This window comes from Ictidomys tridecemlineatus, chromosome 4 (assembly GCF_052094955.1).
Source record: "Ictidomys tridecemlineatus isolate mIctTri1 chromosome 4, mIctTri1.hap1, whole genome shotgun sequence".
Classification (NCBI taxonomy): Eukaryota; Metazoa; Chordata; class Mammalia; order Rodentia; family Sciuridae; genus Ictidomys; species Ictidomys tridecemlineatus.
The window spans coordinates 90,324,880-90,345,393 of NC_135480.1; the positions used below are offsets into that span (position 1 = coordinate 90,324,880).

Consider the following 20,514-nt stretch of genomic DNA (forward strand, 5'->3'; position numbering starts at 1 on the left):
TCAGGAGGTTGTCACATTCAAGGACAGTTCCAACAACTAGGAAGGAAGGAAGGAAGGAAGGAAGGAAGGAAGGAAGGAAGGAAGGAAGGAAGGAAGGAAGGAAGGGAGGGAGGGAGGGAGGGAGGGAGGGAGGGAGGGAGGGAGGGAGGGAGGGAGGAAGGAGATGGGGAAGTAGCTCAGTGGTAAAACATCCCTGGGTTCAATCCCCAGTACCAAATAAATGAATATACAAATAAACAAATATGACATTTTCTTTTGCTTAAAAGGCTGGCTATTTCCTTTACTATACAACTTGTAGCTTTAATTTTAAGATCATATAAATCAATTTTAGGCTATGCCAGTCTATACCACTAGAAGAGAGAATCACCATAAATGGTGTTCCATCTAACTCATATGCCCTTTGGAACCAGCCCTTCCCAATATCTTGGCCACACCATGATAATAAGTTGTAAATATGTAATAAGGCAGTATCTTTAAAACCAAGAAAACTGGCTCATTATCAATTAACAAAACTTGCAAGCACTCTTTTTTATTTGCATTTTAAATTTGTTTTGGTTGCTTAGTTATTTATAGCACTCACTATCCCAAATAAAGCTAGAGCCAACACTTCTCCATGTTTTCAAGTATTTTTTCTGTTTGGCAGGTTGGTTACTGGAATGATATGGACAAATTAGTCTTGATTCAAGATGTCCCTACTCTTGGCAATGACACAGCGGCCATTGAGAACAGAACAGTGGTTGTGACCACAATCATGGTAAGTTTTGGTGTATGCTTTGTGGTATTCCGTTTTGTCCACAGGCAATATTAACTCCCCAACTAAAGTGAACAGGGAGGGCAGAAACTGAATCTTAGTGATGATGGGAGTGTTCTGACTCACCAAAATCTATTGAATAGGTTTGTCCAGAGTTTTGAGTCTTTTCTGTACTGTTATTTGTGTTATCTTTTGTTGCATTTATTGTTTTTGCAAAAGTGCTCGGATGTTAAAAAAAAAAAAATTGAGACTGTCAAAATCTAGTTGGAAATGTGCGAAGTGTTGAGACCCAAACACCAATGAACATGCAAAAGGCCAACTTCCAATCAGAAAGATATCTGGGAGTAAACGCCATATTATTATCGTCATTATGTTTCTTTAACATCAATGTAATAATAGTTAATAGTGTTTAAAATTATAATTTTTCAGGTAGTTTAATCATTGGATAATGATTTACATTGTCTGTTTATAACAGTAAAGATGTAAATGTAGAGATTTTAATGGGCATGTTTTATACAACGAATGTTTTAGTAATTGATTTTGTTTTGCATTTGTTCTTAATGTGAAAAGAGTTTTTTGCACTGATTATTTTTCTCATTGTCTAGTGAGAAATACACATATGAATTATTGGACTTCTAGGAATTAAGAAAAATGTGATTGCTTCATTTGCTCACGTCATGAAATGAAAAAAAATACTCTAAATTTTAAGGCTATACTTTCCAAGAGATTCTTATGAAATTATCTTTTAAATAATAGAATATGTTATGTACTTTTCTTTTCTAAAGTCAAACATGCTCATTAGAATCGATGGTGGTGAAAGGAGATCAACAATCAGTGACCTTTCCTATCTAAAGCTATAATGTCTTCAGCTTACTGTCTCTTCAGGCAAAATATATCATTAATTATTTATGGAAGCCCTACTCTAATAAAATGGAAGCATTTTATATAATTTAGTTTATAGCTTACAGAATTTTAATTTTTAGCTTTAGGTTTTTAGTAATGTCACGCTTTTTCTAAAACTGACATTGAGGTCAAAGCATGAAAATTCCATAGAGAAGCATTTACATGTTTCAATTAGCTACATCTGTGTTGGATCACCAGTTAGCAATTTAATGTAATCTGACAAACCCTGATTGGAAATTTATGATTTTAGAATACAAACCAACCAACTGCAGTGTTTATGTAAACCTTCTAATTTAATTGTGTAATATTTGCATGGGACTTGAAAAGCAATATATATTTATATTTCTTTTCCAAAAAAAAAAAAAAGACACAGTAATGGAAAGTCATACTTCAGTACAGTCCTCCTCTTTTCAGCCTCTGATGAAGAATCCTATTTTAAGAAATTGATCAAGAAAGAAAAGAGTTCCACGCTGTTCGACCATTCCTAACTAAGGCTCGAGTCTTGTTCTCCTGTGTAATAATTTAAGCTTATTTTTCATGTGGGAATCTTCTTGGATGACCAACTCTGGACTACCAGAAAACAATTAAAAAAAATTGTCTGTGACTTTTCTGAAAAAGAAAAGAAGAATAAATCCTCATCTTTCTCAAGAAAATATATGTCAAAAAAGAAATTACTTAGTGATCTGACATATCAGTTCCCATCTCATGAAATGAGGTCCTTGTATACAAATAATGGAACTCCACCACTCCTATTTCTAAGGGTAGATTTTCTAAAAGTAAAAATCTCTGAATTCCTGTGCTTGCTTTCTGAATATATGCAATTGTTTTCTTTAGAGATTTTTGGAAATTTTGCTTGTTTTTTTGTGAAATGAAATGTATTATTGTGCGTTATAGATACAATGTAGAGAATCTCCTTTCCATCCCTTTTATTAAAAGGTTGAATATAAAATTCTTAAAAACAAAATATTGAATTAATTTTGCAAGCATGGCTAGTTTTCAGGAAGCATGCTCTCAAAAAATTAGTAAAAGTCACTGAAAATCCAGTTGTTTTCTCTCTATATGAAGAATATTCTGTAAAATTATCTGTGGTTTGACAATGATGCCATCAATATTTTTGCTATCGAATAGTGTTAATACTAGTATCTATCTTTTTTGTATGAATGTAATCTTCATATAAATAATACCTCTGGTATTTGCAACTGAATAATCTTTCAGTAATTCAAAAAGACATACTAGAATTCCTTCCCTGGAAGTGTTCTTTTTATTTGCTTTTGTTGAAAATGGTAGGCCAGTACTTACGACAACTCTACCACCTCATTCATTTTGAAAGAAATATGATTCCATGTAGATTAATGTTTATAACTGCATGTAATACTTCCCCAGGTTCAACTGAAAATACCCAATACAGATGAGTTGGCTGGTCATTGTAATATGTACAATACAGATCTCTAGATACAGAAGTCTGAGAATGAGCACTGGAAATCATCCATTTTAATCAAAATTGATATGATATTGCTGTTTTTACATTTGTCTTTTCTTCGTGTATGCTGTTATTTATATGTTGATACACTGTAATGATATATGCTATTGTTAAATAAAACTGATTGAGAAATTCCCGTTATTCATTTACAAATATTTATTGAGCGTCTGCTGTGTGCTAGGCACAGTTATAGACCCCGGGGATATGTCAGAAAACAAACGGACAAAAATCTTGCACTCGGTGGAATTTATATCCTAGTAAGAAAAAGCAGATAAGAAACATAATCCATGATTATTATAGCTCTCATTCCTAAACAAAATGTGGTGTCATTTTTTATACTGCTGAAATTTTATTTTTTCTTACAACAGTGTTGTATATCTATAATGTGATCTTCATTTTAATGATGAGTTTATTTTACTTGAATATAACCATACTGAATATAGTATAGCTAAATCTAAATAGAAAATAAAATTGACACTATCATAATTTTTTATCTTTAAGTCTCATTAACTAGAAGGTTTATAAAATCTGTAGTATTATTGAACTGATGATGATACTGATTTAACTTTTTGCATTCAAAGTAATCATTTATATAACAACCTAAGAAGGCCAAATCCAAATCTGTGCCACATTAAAAAAAAGAAAGAAAGAAAAGAAAAAAAGGAAATGTAGAATATCCAACTGTGTTTCTCCTAATTAAGCTTTAAAAATGTCAAGTACAAACTAAGATAAATACCAACATTTATTATGGAAATAGTTTTAATAAACTGACAATCACTAACAAGTAATTCATATAAAATAATTTCTAAGAAATTATTGTTCCATAGAGCACAGTACTTGATAATAAAGGAGGAAGGTTACACTGTCTGGAAGGAAGAAGTTATATTTCACTCTCTGATCCTTCCATTGTGATTCAAAATTGAACACTTGGGACTCAGTAAGATTGATTTGCAGAGATACTTCACAAGTTCCTCTTAAGGCTTTTCTAGAATTCGGGTTTTTGTTTTGTTTTTTGTTTTGTTTTGTTTTGTTTTGTTGTTGTTATATTGAAAAGATTTGGTATTTTGTTCACCCATAGTAACCCTAAAACATTGTAATAAATTTCCCCAGGATAGAGTGTTCTCAGAGAAACATGCAGACAGCTCTTCATATTAGTGATGAGACGAATGGGGTTGGGAGTTTTGAGGATTTGCTTGCTACTCATATGGATTTGTCATGCAGGGAAAGCAAAATGAGCCACACTCAAAGAAACTGAGTAGAGTTGAGCAACATGGTAGACTTTGTGCAAGAAAAGCCTAGCTTTTCTCTCTTTGTTCTTCCCACCTCCTGGAGGGTGGTCATCTTGTTTCTTTTAAGCTGTATGCATCATTCATTCTGAATCCCAATCATTATTTATGGTCCTAGTTATGCAAAATATCTAGCTCAATTCACAATCAACATCTTCAGCAAGCTGAAGGTTTTTCTAGGCTTGGCTGGTGTGTTTGGCAGGAAAACAAAGACCTGCAGCACTTCCACCCCCCTCCAAAAATATAATAAAAAAAAAGAAAGAAAGAAAGAAAGAAAGAATTTACTAAGTATTTTACTGATATGTACATATGCCTGCTTCAAAAGGGACAACCTAGCACTTTTCAGTTTTTACCTCCCTTTTGAAGAACTAAATCAGAAGTTCTACTATAATTACTTTGCAATGAAATTCTTATTTAGGAAGTACTGATTTATTGAGTGCCTTCTATATGGCAGACACCAGGAGGAGAAATGAAAGGTTTATCTACATAGTTTTCTCAAAAGACAATATAAAATAAACAACTTCATTTGCTAAAAATACAAAAATAGTTTTCTTCATTCTTGTTGCCTCTCTTGTTAAATCATATGAAATCTTAGTTGCACATCTTTTAATGGGTACGATAATAAATTTAAAATTTTCCAGATATTTCAAAATGTATACCTAACTCCCACATTGGTTACTTGTTAGTTCTATTTCAGAACAATGCTTAACTTCCCTCAGTCTTTTAATTTTTCCATCTGCAAAAGAGAAATGCCTACTGTAAAATGTCAATATAAAATGTTGATGAAAGAGCATGATTAACCCGATCATACTTGATACAGAGTAAGCACTAAATAAGCAAGAACTATTATCATTCTTGGTACTAAATTTCATTATTGCTCCTCACCCATTTACACTCCTTTACTCTTATTACAAAGAATTTAGAGTAATTTGATTAGAAGAGGAGGATATTTTATTATTTTATTTATTTTTATATTCCTAGGTCCCAGCAAATTACCTGGCATACAATGGGTGTTTAATAAATGTCTGATTAAATAATAAATGTGCTGTTTTAATTAAGCAAAATTTTCACTATGTAATAAAAAGACACTTTAGTAAAGTTGATTATTTGCTAGCCAGGAAACCTTCTATACAATATATGTATTTGAATATACTTGAATGTAAAATATTTTACAAATATGTGCTCTTGCTTTTTTCTGCATTATCTTTCATATTTTGATTAGGTTATTATAAAAAGAGAAAACAAAAAAGTAGGCTTATAATAACTAGGATTTTATACCATATTTTAGAAATTAAAATGCTTTGTAGCAATTCACCAATCTCTATAATCACTCTCATAATTTAGAAAATGCTTTAAATTTCAGAATATTTTCTGTAAGCTAATAAATAATTTTCATTTTGAAGAAGAGAGAGTGCTTTAATTTTATAGGTGGAGAAACTTTCTTTACCCAATTCCAGTTAGAATATTCATCAAATTCAAAGAATTAGGAGACCTCTGGGTCACTTGATAATGCCTTACAAGGGTATTATTTAATAAAATAGTATGAACAATTTCCAACTGTGTAATTATTTAGGGCATCTCTATGAAAAAAATATCATGTAATTCACATATTTTTTATTATTTTTAAAATGGGCTTCAACGTTTGCAAAGTACTTATAAGCAAATTCAGAATTAGTGTAGGACTACTGTTTTATATAAAATAAATTGCCATCTAATCCAGAGCTCAGCTTCCTTGACTGTGAATTTTCTAGGGAAGAAGAAAAGATTCTTAGGAACAATTAAAGTTATAATTTTATAAAATACAAATGCATTATATCAATAAATCTCTGGCCAAAAGTGGTCAGTCTTATCTGCATATGATTAAAAAAGCTGAAGTGTGGGCTGAGGCTGGAGGTCAACAGTAGCACACTTGCCTGGCATGTGTGAGGCACTGGGTTCGATTCTCAGCACCACATATAAATAAATAAAATAAAGGTCTATCAACAACTAAAAATATATATATATATAAAAAAAAGCTAAAGTGTGACCAGAATAGATCCCTATCTCATGTTCACCAGGCCTTAGGTGGCATTTGCAAAAACAAAATGCCTTTTGCTAACATGTCTCTTTAGTTAGGGCCTTTAAATGCTTCAGTTTAGGAGTATGTGTTTTAACTGAAAACTGTCCCATAATTATTAGCCACTGGTAAACTTCCACATTGTAAGGATGCTCCTATTATCTAACTCACTCATAAAACTAAGTAGAAATACCACTTGAAGTGTGTGTTCATCACAACTGAAGGAAAATTATTAACTTTCAATAGGAACATAGTTCATAATAGACTTAAAATGCATGGAGCACATGTATTTAAAGCCAAAATACTGGACAACTTTAGAAAAGTAAATTTAATGCAAATAACTAACTATGTAAAAATTTTTAAATTATTGATTTATTTCTACTTTGTGTATGACAAATGCCTTCTCTAAGAAAGATTATCTTACTAATTATTAGAAATCAAAGACAAATTATATAAGCCTCTTTCTAAAAGAAGTCACAGCTAAATATAGCTTTAAAAAGTACAGAAGACTATTAAGACACGTGACTCTGAATGAAGCTGACTACTCAATAGTCTCTAATTTCATGAGATATTTTGGGAATATAATTTCATTGCCAAAGAAGATAACTTAAGCTGCTCTATAGAGAATTAATAATGGACATTTTTTCTATTAAAGTCACAGTACTGGATATGTAATAATAATTCTGTGGAAAACTATTTTAAAGATTTACTTTTATTATCCAATTTAATATAATCTTAAGCATATTTATGTATTCATCTGTTTTATCTATTAATTTCTGATCACTCAAAATCACATGTGTAACAGTGCTGAATATACTATCTATGTCAAATTCTGAAAATTACATAAAGGCAAATTACATAAAGGTTTTCAAATGTTTTTATAATTTCTCCTTTACAGTTTCACTTCTCTCATTATAGGAATCCCCCTATGTTATGTACAAGAAAAATCACGAAATGTTTGAAGGAAATGACAAGTATGAAGGATACTGTGTAGATTTGGCATCTGAAATTGCAAAACATATTGGTATCAAGTATAAAATTGCCATTGTCCCTGATGGAAAATATGGAGCAAGGGATGCAGACACAAAAATCTGGAATGGGATGGTAGGAGAACTTGTTTACGGGGTAAGCAAATCAATTTATTGAAGAATTTACTTACATGGCCTGAAATTACTTTTCACTTGGGCACATATCAATTTTTAAACATCTATTACTATTTTATAAGTTTAGAGTGATGTTTCAAGAGGCATAATGTTATTCAATGATTTCCCCATTTTGGTAAAAATGTGATTTCCAAATAATTAAACTGATGTTTGATAGCTTCAAAGTCAGAAAAGAAGGGGGGTGGGAATTCAGGGAAAAAACAAAAGCATTTGCTTCAGGATCTGTCTTGAGGAAACCCTTAAGCTTGAGACTGGTATACCAGAGAACCTTAGACCTACAAAGCAAATCCATTCAAAGTCTGTCATTTGATAATTACAAGAGCAGACTTCCTTCAATGGTACAAAGTTGGTCATTATTTTACCTAGTTATTTGTATCCTTGTTGTTTGTAATTACTCATTAGTAGCTTTAAAGTAACTGATGAAGCAATCACTACACTGATTTAGTTTCTATAAAATATTCATCAACCATGCAAGATTCTCCCAATTTTGCAGAAACACAGTATATTTAAACTTTATATAATGCCATCTTTTTTTTCACACTAGTATACAGAGCAAAATACAAAACCTAGAATTTTTCCTGAAGTGAGCTTCCCACAAAGTGCACCATTCCCTTCCCTGGAGAGTGTCAGTCATCTAGTATATATATTGATAGCCGAGGGCAAACACAGCACTGACATTCGTGCCTGAATGAACAAGATCAGGATCATTCTCTTTGGCTACCACTGCAGTGTCAAAATCAAACTGGCAGTTATCAAATGCTAGTGGTGCTGTGATATTTCAAAAGTCCAGAATCCAAAACTGTAGCTTACAGTAAGCTCTATTCATTCAGTAATCAATAAAAGTAACATACACTTGAAATATATTCTGAAATTTTATAAGAGCCAATTCATAATTCACAGATCTCATTTTCAAAGTATACTCTATCCGATTAATCCTCATAAGACTCCTTTGAAATGAAGGATGACACAGAGTGTAAAAAGAGTAAAGATAGAAAGATTTAGAACATTACTGAAGTCGACAGAGGGACTCACTTTTCAACCAGAACTGCAATTCAATAGTTTCATGATTCTGTATCCTGCTTTTCAGACCATGAAGCAAGGACCATTTTCTGTACAGCACAGTACAGTAGGTACAACCTCAGCAGAAAGAGAAATTGTTTGACATTATAAAGCAATCAGTTTTACATCCATGAGAAAAGAACTGCTGACTGCTTAAGTGGCCCTAAATGAGGGAGAAAATGCAGTTTACAAAAAGCAAGACACATTTTACAAAAAGCAAGACACATTTTACCACAGGATTCCTGGACAGTTCATACTGAGTTTTAAGTTCCAGGGAAAATGGATCCCTAACATAAACATTCTTTGGTTAATATTTTAAACTTTTGTTACAGTAAGCAACTTTTAGACAAGGACCTTATCCAAGTTGCCAGAACTACAGTGTGGTATCCTTTATCTGAATTACTTGTGATCAGAAGGCTTTTAAAATTTTGATTTCTTTCAGATTTAGGGATATTCACATACACATAATGAGATACCCGGAGACCCAAATCTGAAACACAAAATTAATTTATGGTTCATATAAACCTATACACATAGCTTGAGGGTAATTTCATGAAATATTTTAAAATAATGTTATGCATGAAACAGTTCCTATATGTGAAACCATATGTTGACTCTAACCCATCACATGAGGTCAGATATAGAATTTTGCATTTGTGGTATTATGTTGGCAATCAAAAAAATTTTGGATTTTAGAGCATTTCAGACTACAGATTTTCAGATTAGGGATGTTCAACACGGGCAGTAAATCAATTCCTTCAGAAAACACTGCTGAGTATTTTATCTAAAAAAAAAAAAATCATACTTGGATTACTAATTAACTGTGGATCCACCAGCTAACTAAGTTACTTTCTAAGGCATTTGTTACACGTCTATCCTGTAATGTTCCCCCAGCCACTGAGCATCACAGGACCACCTCTTGGCAAGTGTTTTGACCAAATTTTATTCGGGGGCAATTGTTTAAATAATGAAAACAAATGATATGAAGATAATAGTATAATTAACAGCAAAAAACACATCAGTAATACATGTCACATTAATAAAAAGTTCCAAAGCCATACAGTTCTCAGAGAGAGAAAAGTTTAACATAATAGGTATTAATAATGTCATCCTATTTTTTCAGCTAACCTGTGTTTGAAGACCTCAATCTTTGCCACTTGAGTTGCCCGCAGTTGTCCCAAAAGGAATCTTTTGTTCATGTCTCTTCAACTTTCCACAGGTGTTATACTTTCTTTTCTGGTGTCTACAAAATCCTTCCTTGCTTCTCAGATTTCTTTTTTCTTTTTTACTGCTAACACAAACATGATTATCCACTTTACAGAGTTCCAGGTAAAACTCAATCTTTTCTCTTTTTCTAGACAAAGCCTGTTAGACTGCTGAATTATTTACTTTGAACCAATTTTTTTTTCACTTGCTCTTTTCCAACTTTGCTAATATAACTGTATGAACAGATTTCTTGCTTGTGAACACACATCTGAGACACAACACCCCACCACACAGAGGCCCAGGAGCTCAGAGCCTCTCTTACATTTTTAGGTCCTGCCTGTATATCAAGTTCACTCAGATTTCCTGTGATGTGCTGCTGCCCTAGGGTGCCTTCTACTGGGCCCTGCCATACTGTGTGTGTGTGAATATATGTGTGTGTGTGTGTGTGTGTGTGTGTGTGTGTGTGTGTGTGTGTGTGTGTGTATTCAAGGAAATATTTCTCAAAACACAAACTATGGCCCACTAGCATCACAGTTACCTATGGCATGTAAATGTTTACTACTATTTTACTACTGCATGAAAATGTTGATTCATGAGCCTCACCCCTCTCTCATCCAGAGATGTTCAAGAATACAAATCTTCCCAACTGCTAAAAGAGACATATTACAGACTACCTTTGGGGCATCACTGAGAGGTCATAGGACAAGGTAGACACATATCCCCAATGTTATTAGAGAAAGCCCATTTATGTCTTCTTAACTGGTCTTTTTCAAAACTCCCATAAATCTCAGGCTTCAAAAATATGTTCTTCATTGGAATTTGTTGTCACCACCTTCATCCAATGTTCACCTTCAGTTGCGTCTATTTTTGTATGCTGAAAACATCTTGATTTCTATTTACATTTCTTTTGTTTTAAGGTTTCTTGTGCCGCTAGTGATAATGTGTAAATTAAAACATTCTAGAAGATGCTACATAGAACAAAGTATGTTTAAAGTGACATTTCACATCAGTGAATGGATGCAAACATTATTCTTTCATTCCTTTTGGGACAGCAGAACAACCAATTGGAAAATTAGTAATTCTATAATACTTCATCATGGAATATACCAAAATAAATAATAAACTTACTATAAATACTAGAAAAAAATAATATTGATATGAGAAGGATTTTTCTAAAGTATGAAACAAAGGCTGCTAACCCAAAAAGATAATTTTATGTAGCTACAACGAATTTAAAACATATATATTGTGGAAAAACACCATTAACTAAGTTGTGAAAACAAAACAATATATAGAAACATATACGGAAAATAAAAGTTAACATTTTATCAATTTAAAACCACTTATAGCTGGGTGTGGTGACACGCACAGGCCTGTAATCCCAGCAACTTGAGAGGCTAAGGCAGGAGGATCGCAAGTTCAAAGCCAGCCTCAGCAACTTAGTGATACCTTGTCTCAAAATAAAAAATAAAAAGGACTGGTACTGGGGCTGGGGTTGTGGCTCAGCGATAGAGCACTCGACTAGCATCACAAAATAAATAAATAAATAAATAAAGGTATTGTGTCCAATTACAATGAAAAGAAAGAGTTTTTAAAAAGGGGACTGGTGCTGTGCCTCCATGGTAATGCACCCCTGGCTCAATCATCAGTACTACAAAAACAAAGAATAAAACCACTCTCAAATTGGAAAGGAAAAATCAATACTCTATATGAAAAAAATAGGGTCAGATTCTGATAGTTAATGAATAAAAGAGGTGAAAGTAGCCATTTTTAATTAAAAAATCCAAATCAGAACAATGAAATTTAATTTTTCACAAAGAAAACAGATAATGATAAATAAGATTAAAGACCAACAAGAGATGTTCAAGGCTGTATGTGCTTTTCACATAGTGCTGGTGCCAGTAGAAATCTGCATTGTTTTTCTGAAGAAAAGTAAAGTAAAATATATCATGAGCATTAAAAAGGTCATTGTTGTTTGGATTAACAATTTCCTATGGAAACTGGATTGTTTTTTTGTTCATTTGTTTGCTTTTGGGTTTTGCAGTACTGGGAACTGAATTCAGGGCTTGGCAAGTGCTTTACTGCTGTGCTACCCCTCAAACCATAGAAATTTGTTTAAATAGTGAGATGTATGTGAGGATTTGCCTTTAAACATATCTGCAGTCACAGTTTTAAATTACATAAAGGTAAAAAATAAATAAATAAATTCCATGATATGAGTATTTGAATAAAATTTTATATTTTCATTTAATAAAATATTTGCAAGCATTAAAACTTATTTATAATTTGGATGCTGAAGTGGAAAAATGTTAGTCATATTCTTTGGAAAGAGAAAAGAAATTATAAAGCATAATGTTCTGTAGTATCAAATATTTTAAAAAAGAAGAAAATATTTGTAGAGCAAAGTCTAGTAAGGTACATTGTAAGATAAAAAAAGAGTGATAGGAGTAAGATAATTTTCTAATTTTCTGTTTTTATATACTAATTTTTATAGCCAGTTCATATGTTACTTGTTCAAGAAAAATTACATATATCTTACTGTAGAAAAAATGATAGCTTCCCTTAATATTCTGGCTCTTGCAAATTGTGAGCATTTGTGATGAGATTGAAGTTTAACCCCACATGAAGATATATATGGCCAGTTCCTGGTCTCCCAGCAGAGTGCATCACTATAAGTACCTTACCCAGCCTCACACCCCACTGGCTTTTGTATGGAACTGAGGTCACTGCATCAAACCAGGAGCTTGGAATGTACAGGAGTTAATGTAAGAGTGGCAGCCTATAAGTAGCAGCTGTGTCTGGCTGTTTCTGACTCCATTTTTATGTCAGATATTTTCCTTTTAAAAGAAGTAATCAAAATTGCTTTTCGGCTAGATCATGCAGCAGCTTGGTTTTTTACACCATATTTCACTTAGTTTGATTTTAGAGGGGGTAGGATTTAATTTTCTTTGATTATTTTATTTTATTGATTTTTAGAGGCAGCTTGGGCCCCAGAGCTGCCATGGTGTGTGTAACCCTTAGGCTGAGTCTTAGTCCCATCATCTACAAGACAACAATAAACACAAGATTGTTGGGAAGACTAAATGAGCCGTTTAAAACATTTAAATGAGCATCAGATACACAATCCCTTAATAAACGCCATTATTAATGGTTTTAATATATAATACAATAAACCCAATAAGGTAAACAGGCAAAAAAAAAAAAAAAAGTCCTCATTTTAGAGACACAGAAACAGGCTCAAAAATTTGTTCAGAAATACAGAACTCTGAAAAGGAAGTTGGTGTCTTATGATCATAATATCTGAGAATTGAAACTTTGTCCCAAAATTATTTTTTTAATTGGAAGTAGAAAATAAAGTATGTGAATAGCAAGAAATAAATGCCAGTTTCCAGATTTTTGTGCGTGCTCTTAATTGGAAAATATTGTCAAACAATGGGTTTTCTTTTTATCATGCAAACACAGGCTTTATGACTGGTTTTCTCAGAGTTGGTAAGAAATAAGAACAGACTATTTGAAATTTGCAATTCATAAAGTTAAAGGCTGGCCAACGAATGAATCAGTGGCAACATTCCAAGTGCAACAGAAAAGGCAGCAGCATAGCACATTCCTGGCCAAGAATTCCGAAATTCAGCCATACGGAAAGACTATTACTTCTCTAATGCTGCACTGTCCCAGATCTTTAAAGACTAATAGCAGAAACTGGAGTTCAAGTTACTTTTGCTTATTTACTCTTTTTGTTTTGCATCCTTTTATCTAACTGCCAGCACCAATTAAAATGTTTCATGGAATTTAAGCAATATCTTATGGAAACAAATTACTATTGATGTTTATTTCTGTATCTAAGATCATTTGTTGTTGATACTAAAAAAAAAAAAAAAAGAAGAAAGAAAGAAATTAGAATGAGTGCATGACTAGTTACCTTTGAATGAACCACCCCAGAGCTGATTGCTTTATGAAATTCATTAACCTGTATGTTTCCATGTGTCTTTTCTCTTATAGAAAGCAGAGATTGCTATTGCCCCTCTGACAATCACTTTGGTACGAGAGGAGGTCATTGACTTCTCTAAGCCCTTCATGAGTTTGGGTATATCTATCATGATCAAAAAGCCTCAGAAATCTAAACCAGGAGTGTTTTCCTTCTTGGATCCTCTGGCCTATGAGATTTGGATGTGCATAGTCTTTGCCTACATTGGTGTCAGCGTGGTCTTGTTCCTAGTTAGTAGATTTAGTCCGTATGAGTGGCACACAGAAGAGCCAGAGGATGGAAAAGAAGGACCCAGCGACCAGCCTCCCAATGAGTTTGGCATCTTTAACAGCCTCTGGTTTTCCCTGGGTGCTTTCATGCAGCAAGGATGTGACATCTCACCCAGGTTAGTTTCAAAACTCACATTCTCCACTAATTTCCAAGTAATTCCAAATGTTGTACGGAGTATCTCTCTGAGTTCTTTTCCTGGCTGCACAGCATTATTTGAAATGTAGGAAAAAAATTCAATTCCCAAATTAATATAAATATATTCATGGATCAAGTTTACCAATAGAAAAGTAACTATGAAACGTATAGGAACTCTTAAAAATCATTTTGTATCAATATTTCACTCAGTCTTTTGACAGAAGGAAACTGAAATCTAAATCATAGAATAGAACTCCTATTGTGTATCCTTTTCAAAAACAAATGTTGCTTTTACTGCTCATCATTAAAAAATTAATGTTGCACTTGATATTCAACCCCACTAGTTTAATGGAAATTTCTGCCATAGAGTTTCCTAAAATTTCACTCAATATAGTTTGTACCAGAGATTGTTTTACATAACAACACATAAATAAGCTCAGCAGTAGGAGATAAAACAACCATTTAGGCACAGGACTATGGTACGCTTCCTTTTTCTAACATTTAGACATTTCTAAGTTACTATGTTCACCAAAAACAAAGCTTGTGAATTTAATTGACTGTTTACTAGCACTATACACATACACACAGAGAGAGACAGAAAGAAATAGGGAAATACATACTTTTATATAAATTTTTCAAAAAGGCATTTAACCACAATGTAATTGGTATTCCTAAGACCCAGGAAAACTATAAATACTTAATTTCCAGTAACATAGAAATCTAAATTAGTAACTTTCAATTAGTGAAAAGAGAAAGAATTAAAGCAAATCAAGTAATGTGTTTTTAAAAAGACAAGGTAAAGGAAACATTAAGTTAAAACCAGTAAAAAAATAATATATATATATATACACACACACACATACATACATACATATACACACACACATACATACATACATACACACACACAGACACACACACATAGTGAAGTCAACCCAAGGGTGTTTTACTATTGAGTTACATCCCCAGTCCCTTTTATTTTTAATTTTGAGACAGGGTCTCTCTAAGTTACCTAGGATGGCTTCAAACTTACAATCCTCATGCCTCAGCCTCCCAGTTGCTGGGATGACAGTCATGCACAGTTGGTGCCAGCAACATTTTCATAATCATGAGTAATAAGGGAGCACTTTAAAGTTACCAATTCCATGGAAAATATGAAACGGTACTTCACATTTCATGTTTAACATGAAACATGTTTAAAAACTGTTTTCCACAAGAATTTTAAGTAGTTTAATGATCCCCATGAGTGAAATCAATTGTGTAAATTCCCTGAATTTCTGGTTCATCCCATTTTAACTTTTCCTCTGCATTCACACTCATCTATACATCCTTAATAACCAGAGAAAAGGTGAAAGGAGAAAATGTTCATTCCAGTATGGAAAGATATTTTAGGACATGGCTTATCCTCCACTTGGCTCAGAATTGGAATGCCAAATGAAAAGCTATCCTCAACTATGATCATCAATTTGAGACCAATTCTAGGCTCCCCTCTGGTCTAGCCTCATCTTAGCCTGTGTTCCATCCGTCCTTGCCAGGCTCTGATGGAAGGTAAACACAAGGTCTGTATCTATGACTTTATCAAATCTAAGATCCCATCATTGTCCAGATGTATTGCTGTTTTATGTACCATTAAGAGAGTAACAACATTACCAAATTAACTATGATACTATATTTTATCTCATCAACCTTAGCCTAATTTCAGAGGTGATAAAATTTAAGGGACATAGAGTATTAGTGGGTTTATGCATGTATTTCTCTTCTTTATTTAAAGGAACTCCGTTAATTCCACTTTCCTGTCAATGAAATGACAAATAGGAAATTTTTCCATATTTCCAGTAGCACTTGTATATTAAGATACAAAATATAAGATTATACAGAAACACTAAAATCATTCTTGAATAGACTATCAGAAAATAAAATGATACTTGCAATTGTTATTTGTAAATATGCTCAGTGACTTGAGGGTGTATCTTCTGTGTTGGTTGGAGAAAGAAAAACATGAATTACCTTATCCATGTTTAGATCCCTCTCAGGTCGAATCGTTGGAGGTGTTTGGTGGTTCTTTACACTCATCATTATATCATCTTATACTGCTAACCTGGCTGCTTTTCTGACTGTTGAGCGAATGGTCTCCCCAATAGAAAGTGCAGAAGACCTGGCCAAACAAACAGAAATTGCCTATGGAACTCTGGATTCAGGGTCAACAAAAGAATTCTTCAGAGTAAGTTAAGAAAAAAAATAAAAATAAAAACCAACAATGACAAATCACATGTTCCTCATTTTGAAATTCAGGCATTCCCTTAATAATTATATTATTGATTTAGTTATTATAAAGTCTGCACACACGATGGTAACAACTGTGTTTAATGTTAATACTTCTTGAATTTTTAATTAATTTAATTTGCAAAACCAAATTGATTTTTTCACATTGCAAGAGGAACCCTAAGACATATCAGTGAAAAGGTAACTAAAGCAACTTTATAGAATAATTTATTCAAAACTTTCCAATGTTGGTAATGCTGTGATGATGTGTTGGATTGGAAAAGATCGGATTTCTGTATATTTTTGCATTAAGAGCCTAAAAATGAAAGCAAGCTTTACTTTCAAAGGAAACATTTAACTTGCTGAATTTGAACCTGAAAACCTTATTTGCAGATTATACAACTTTTATGAGTTTCATTATTCTGTAATATATTCTGTAACAATGGGTTTCAAAGTAATGTATGTTTTCTCACAAAATATTAATAGCAAGATCTTATTAAGTTCAAGGTCCTTCTGTAAGACATTGTATAATGTTTAGTTTGTGCAGACTTCTCTACTTGCAGATAACATTTTTCAAACTTATACAATTGTTTTACATGTATGGATATTATTCCTTGAGTTTTCTATCAGTATAACCAAGTTTTATTGTTGTTGCTGTTTGTAGATACTTGGTCCATTATGTGGTTCAATTTTTTGATCAGTGTATCCTCTTTTTATTCTGGTTCCACTTAAATCCAGAGATATACTTGATAATGTCTGATCACTAAGAAGAGTATTTTTGTGACTTCAGAACAAAAAAAAATTAGCCAGACTGAAATTTTCACAAATATTGAACTAGGTAATATAGAACACATTTTGTATTTAATATCAATTGTTCAAAGACTAGAATTTTAATAATATTTAATAGTTTGGAAGACATATTTCATTATTTTTAAGTTTTAATGATAGCTCATTATTCATGCTTATATACAACATTTGACATATTACATTTCATTTCATATATTAATGTTTAAAATATTCTCACTCAGCTTGTAAAATTAAAATGAAATGAACTATTCTTTAAGACAGTTTTAAGTTTCATGTACTTGAATTTCAGTTAGGTGCCTTTTCAAAAAAGATTTGATAATGATATCCTAATATACTACAAATGTTTACATAAAATTAAATCAGGAACAAATCACTCAAAAACTCAGTCAAACACATCTTTGGGCATCTTTTTAAAGAAACCAATGAACAACATGATTTTCAATGATTTAAAGCATTGTTAATAGATATAACTTAAAAATTAGTGGAAAAGTATTTGTAGATTTTTCTAAAACTCAAGTAATTGTCATGATGGTAGGTTTTACTAACAATAGCCTATGGATAAGATTATTTGACCAAACCTTTCTTTTAACTTAGTAATCATGTCCCACTACTAAAGCTTAATAGAAATATGCTACCTCAATGCATTTAACATAATTTTAGTATCTTGTTGAAAGTGTGTTAGTTTAAAACTGCTTCTACAGAAAAGTAAGTGGGTAAAATTTACTGGCTTTGCCTAGAACCAATTCTATGTATATATCAAAATAGAATGCAAGATTTTGCTATCACTTGCATCTTACTGAAAAGTGATGGCTGATTGTCATTTAAATAAAGAAAATATTTGCGGGCTCATCATTCTGCCTTGAGTAATAATGTAAAAATAATAGTCACATTGATTTCCTGAAAATTTCTCACAAATAACGCATTATAAAGCTCTTTAACAACAAGCCCAGTTAAAATATGTATTTATAACCTTTATACAATTTAAAAGCATTGCTCAAATTCTCAAGAGTGGAGAGGTGGACAAGAGAATATATTGATCAGAAGTGTGGGGCTACAGAACATGTCTCCAAGTTCAGAGTCTTTCCATGCAAGCTGGGCAAGAACTATGCCTTGTTTCCCTTCTCTCTCCACAACTTCAGTTTTAAAATTGGGGAAAAAACTTATAAGCATAGGTATTTATTGCCGTAGAGCACTCTGAATCCCAATGAAACAAAAAAATATTTTCCCTGGGTAGCACACTTTCAAGAATGCATAAATTGGAGTTTTCTTATAAAATTATCATTCATTTCCTACCTTGTTTGCCTCCTTCCTTTCTTTTTTGCAATGACCTGGTTTCAATAAATGATTTGTCTGATGGGTGGAAGAAATGGAATGTGAAGAGTATTTTTGTACCTGTCAAAAATATCTTCACCTAGGAACCCAATAATGGCATATCTATCAGTCCCGCTAAGCTGCCTCGGGCAGTGACCTATACTCAGCACTTCAAAAGAAGTTGCAGTTATAATCAACTGAAAAAAGAATTAGGCCATGTCAAGATGACATTGAATTAATATGTTATCTTATCTTGGTTGTGCCCCATTATGACACTTAATATGTTTCATGTTCTCTGCACCTTTTTAAGCACAAACACAGAGGCATTAGAAGAAATTCTGTACTGGCAATTTTGCTGTTTAGATGCTTGCGTATTACACACCTGATTCAAGCATACTGGTTTTCATTTCAATTCAGATATTGTCTTCTGCAATCATGAATGCATAAGTGGGGTAGATTACTATCTCAAGGTTTGTAATGTTATCAAATTACTTACTGATGAGTTACTAGAACACCAGTCTTGCTGCATAAGCTACAAGAAGGGGAAAGCAATCCACCTGATAGAAATGTGACCATTAACTGTAATGCATTATATTTATACATACTTCCTATTAAAATAAGGTATGGAAAAATATTTTTATTTATCTATTTTTGTACCAGGGATTTAAACCAGGGGCTCTCAATCCCTGAGCCATATCCCCAGCACTTTTTATTTTTTATTTTGAGACAGTGTCTCTCTCAGTTGCTTAGAGCCTTGATAAGTTGCTGAGACTGGCTTTGAACTTTCAATCCTTCTGCCTCAGTCTCCCAAGCCACTGAGATTACAAATATACTTAGCAAAGAATACTTAATTTTTGAGAAATTAAAAGGATAGCACATTTTTTAAACTCCAAGAATTGTTTTAAACAATAAAATAATGCTTTAAATCAGATAGCTTCCCAAGTATTTTTTACAATAGTGATGAAACAAATAGACCCAAGCTTAATTTCCTAATTACAAAAAAATAATAACTCTCATATTATCTTTGCTTATTACCTACAGCATATTTACTCCCCATGCCTGACCTTAAAGTACACACTACAGTGTAAAATTTAAGTAAATTAAAAGTTCCATTTTCATTGTATTTATGAGCTTACTGAGTCTGCAAAAATTTCCTCATCTTAGCCTTTCTCATCAAATTTATAAATGTTTTCTTGCTTTAACCCTGCAACAAACATTAACTTTCAGTCACAAAAAAAGCAGTGATGCATGCCATTTCCAGTGCTTTGCCTCTTGATTTCCCCTCATTCTTTTACCATGTACCTGGTCTTATCTGCATCATGTCCCTTTAAATCAGAATCAGAATTCCTGAATATTAACATGGTGACAAATGGGCTGTTCCTCCCACCCAACGAAAGTTGCTTGCATCTTCCTAATTTTTTTCACTGACAGTCTGTATTTTACAGTTTCTATTGTACCTGAGACCTCCCAAATTTAGCACAACTGTTCTACAGATTCTTCCTTTTCTTGATTTTAAAGAGATTGAATCAAGCCAGGCATGTTATTGCATGCCTGTGATGTTAGCAACTCCGGAGGCTGAGGCAGTAGGATCTGAAGTTTGAAGCCAGCCTGGGAAACTTGGCAAGACACTGTCTCAAAATTTGAAATATATAAAGGACTAGGGGATGTGGTTCAATGGTAAAACACCACTGGGTTCAATCCCCAGTACCACAAAGAAAAAAAAAGGTTGAGTTCAATTCTTTCTCATTAAAGTATACATAATTCAATGTACTTAAACAAAAGCAGCAGTAATTTTATTCACATTGGCATTATAAGAATGGACTATCAAAAATTATCAGTG

At 32.8% G+C, this 20,514-nt stretch overlaps 1 protein-coding gene across 13 annotated transcripts in view; it reads left to right on the forward strand.

Annotated features, from left to right (window-relative positions):
* Nucleotides 1-20,514, forward strand: part of Gria4 (glutamate ionotropic receptor AMPA type subunit 4) — a 334,749-nt gene that overhangs the window by 272,570 nt on the left and 41,665 nt on the right. For 10 of the 13 annotated variants that reach the window (XR_005733723.2, XM_005329082.4, XM_005329081.4 and 7 more), the window contains exons 10-13: nucleotides 644-754; nucleotides 7,395-7,601; nucleotides 13,904-14,274; nucleotides 16,317-16,515. Coding sequence is in view for 12 of the 13 variants with exons in the window: in XM_005329082.4 (XP_005329139.1) it covers nucleotides 644-754; nucleotides 7,395-7,601; nucleotides 13,904-14,274; nucleotides 16,317-16,515 (888 nt within the window). In the remaining variant the exon portion in view is untranslated. Of the gene's footprint in view, nucleotides 1-643; nucleotides 755-2,021; nucleotides 3,267-7,394; nucleotides 7,602-9,821; nucleotides 10,025-13,903; nucleotides 14,275-16,316; nucleotides 16,516-20,514 lie in introns of those variants that run through there. The other 3 variants (XM_078046943.1, XM_078046944.1, XM_005329084.4) reach the window with 3 other exon arrangements.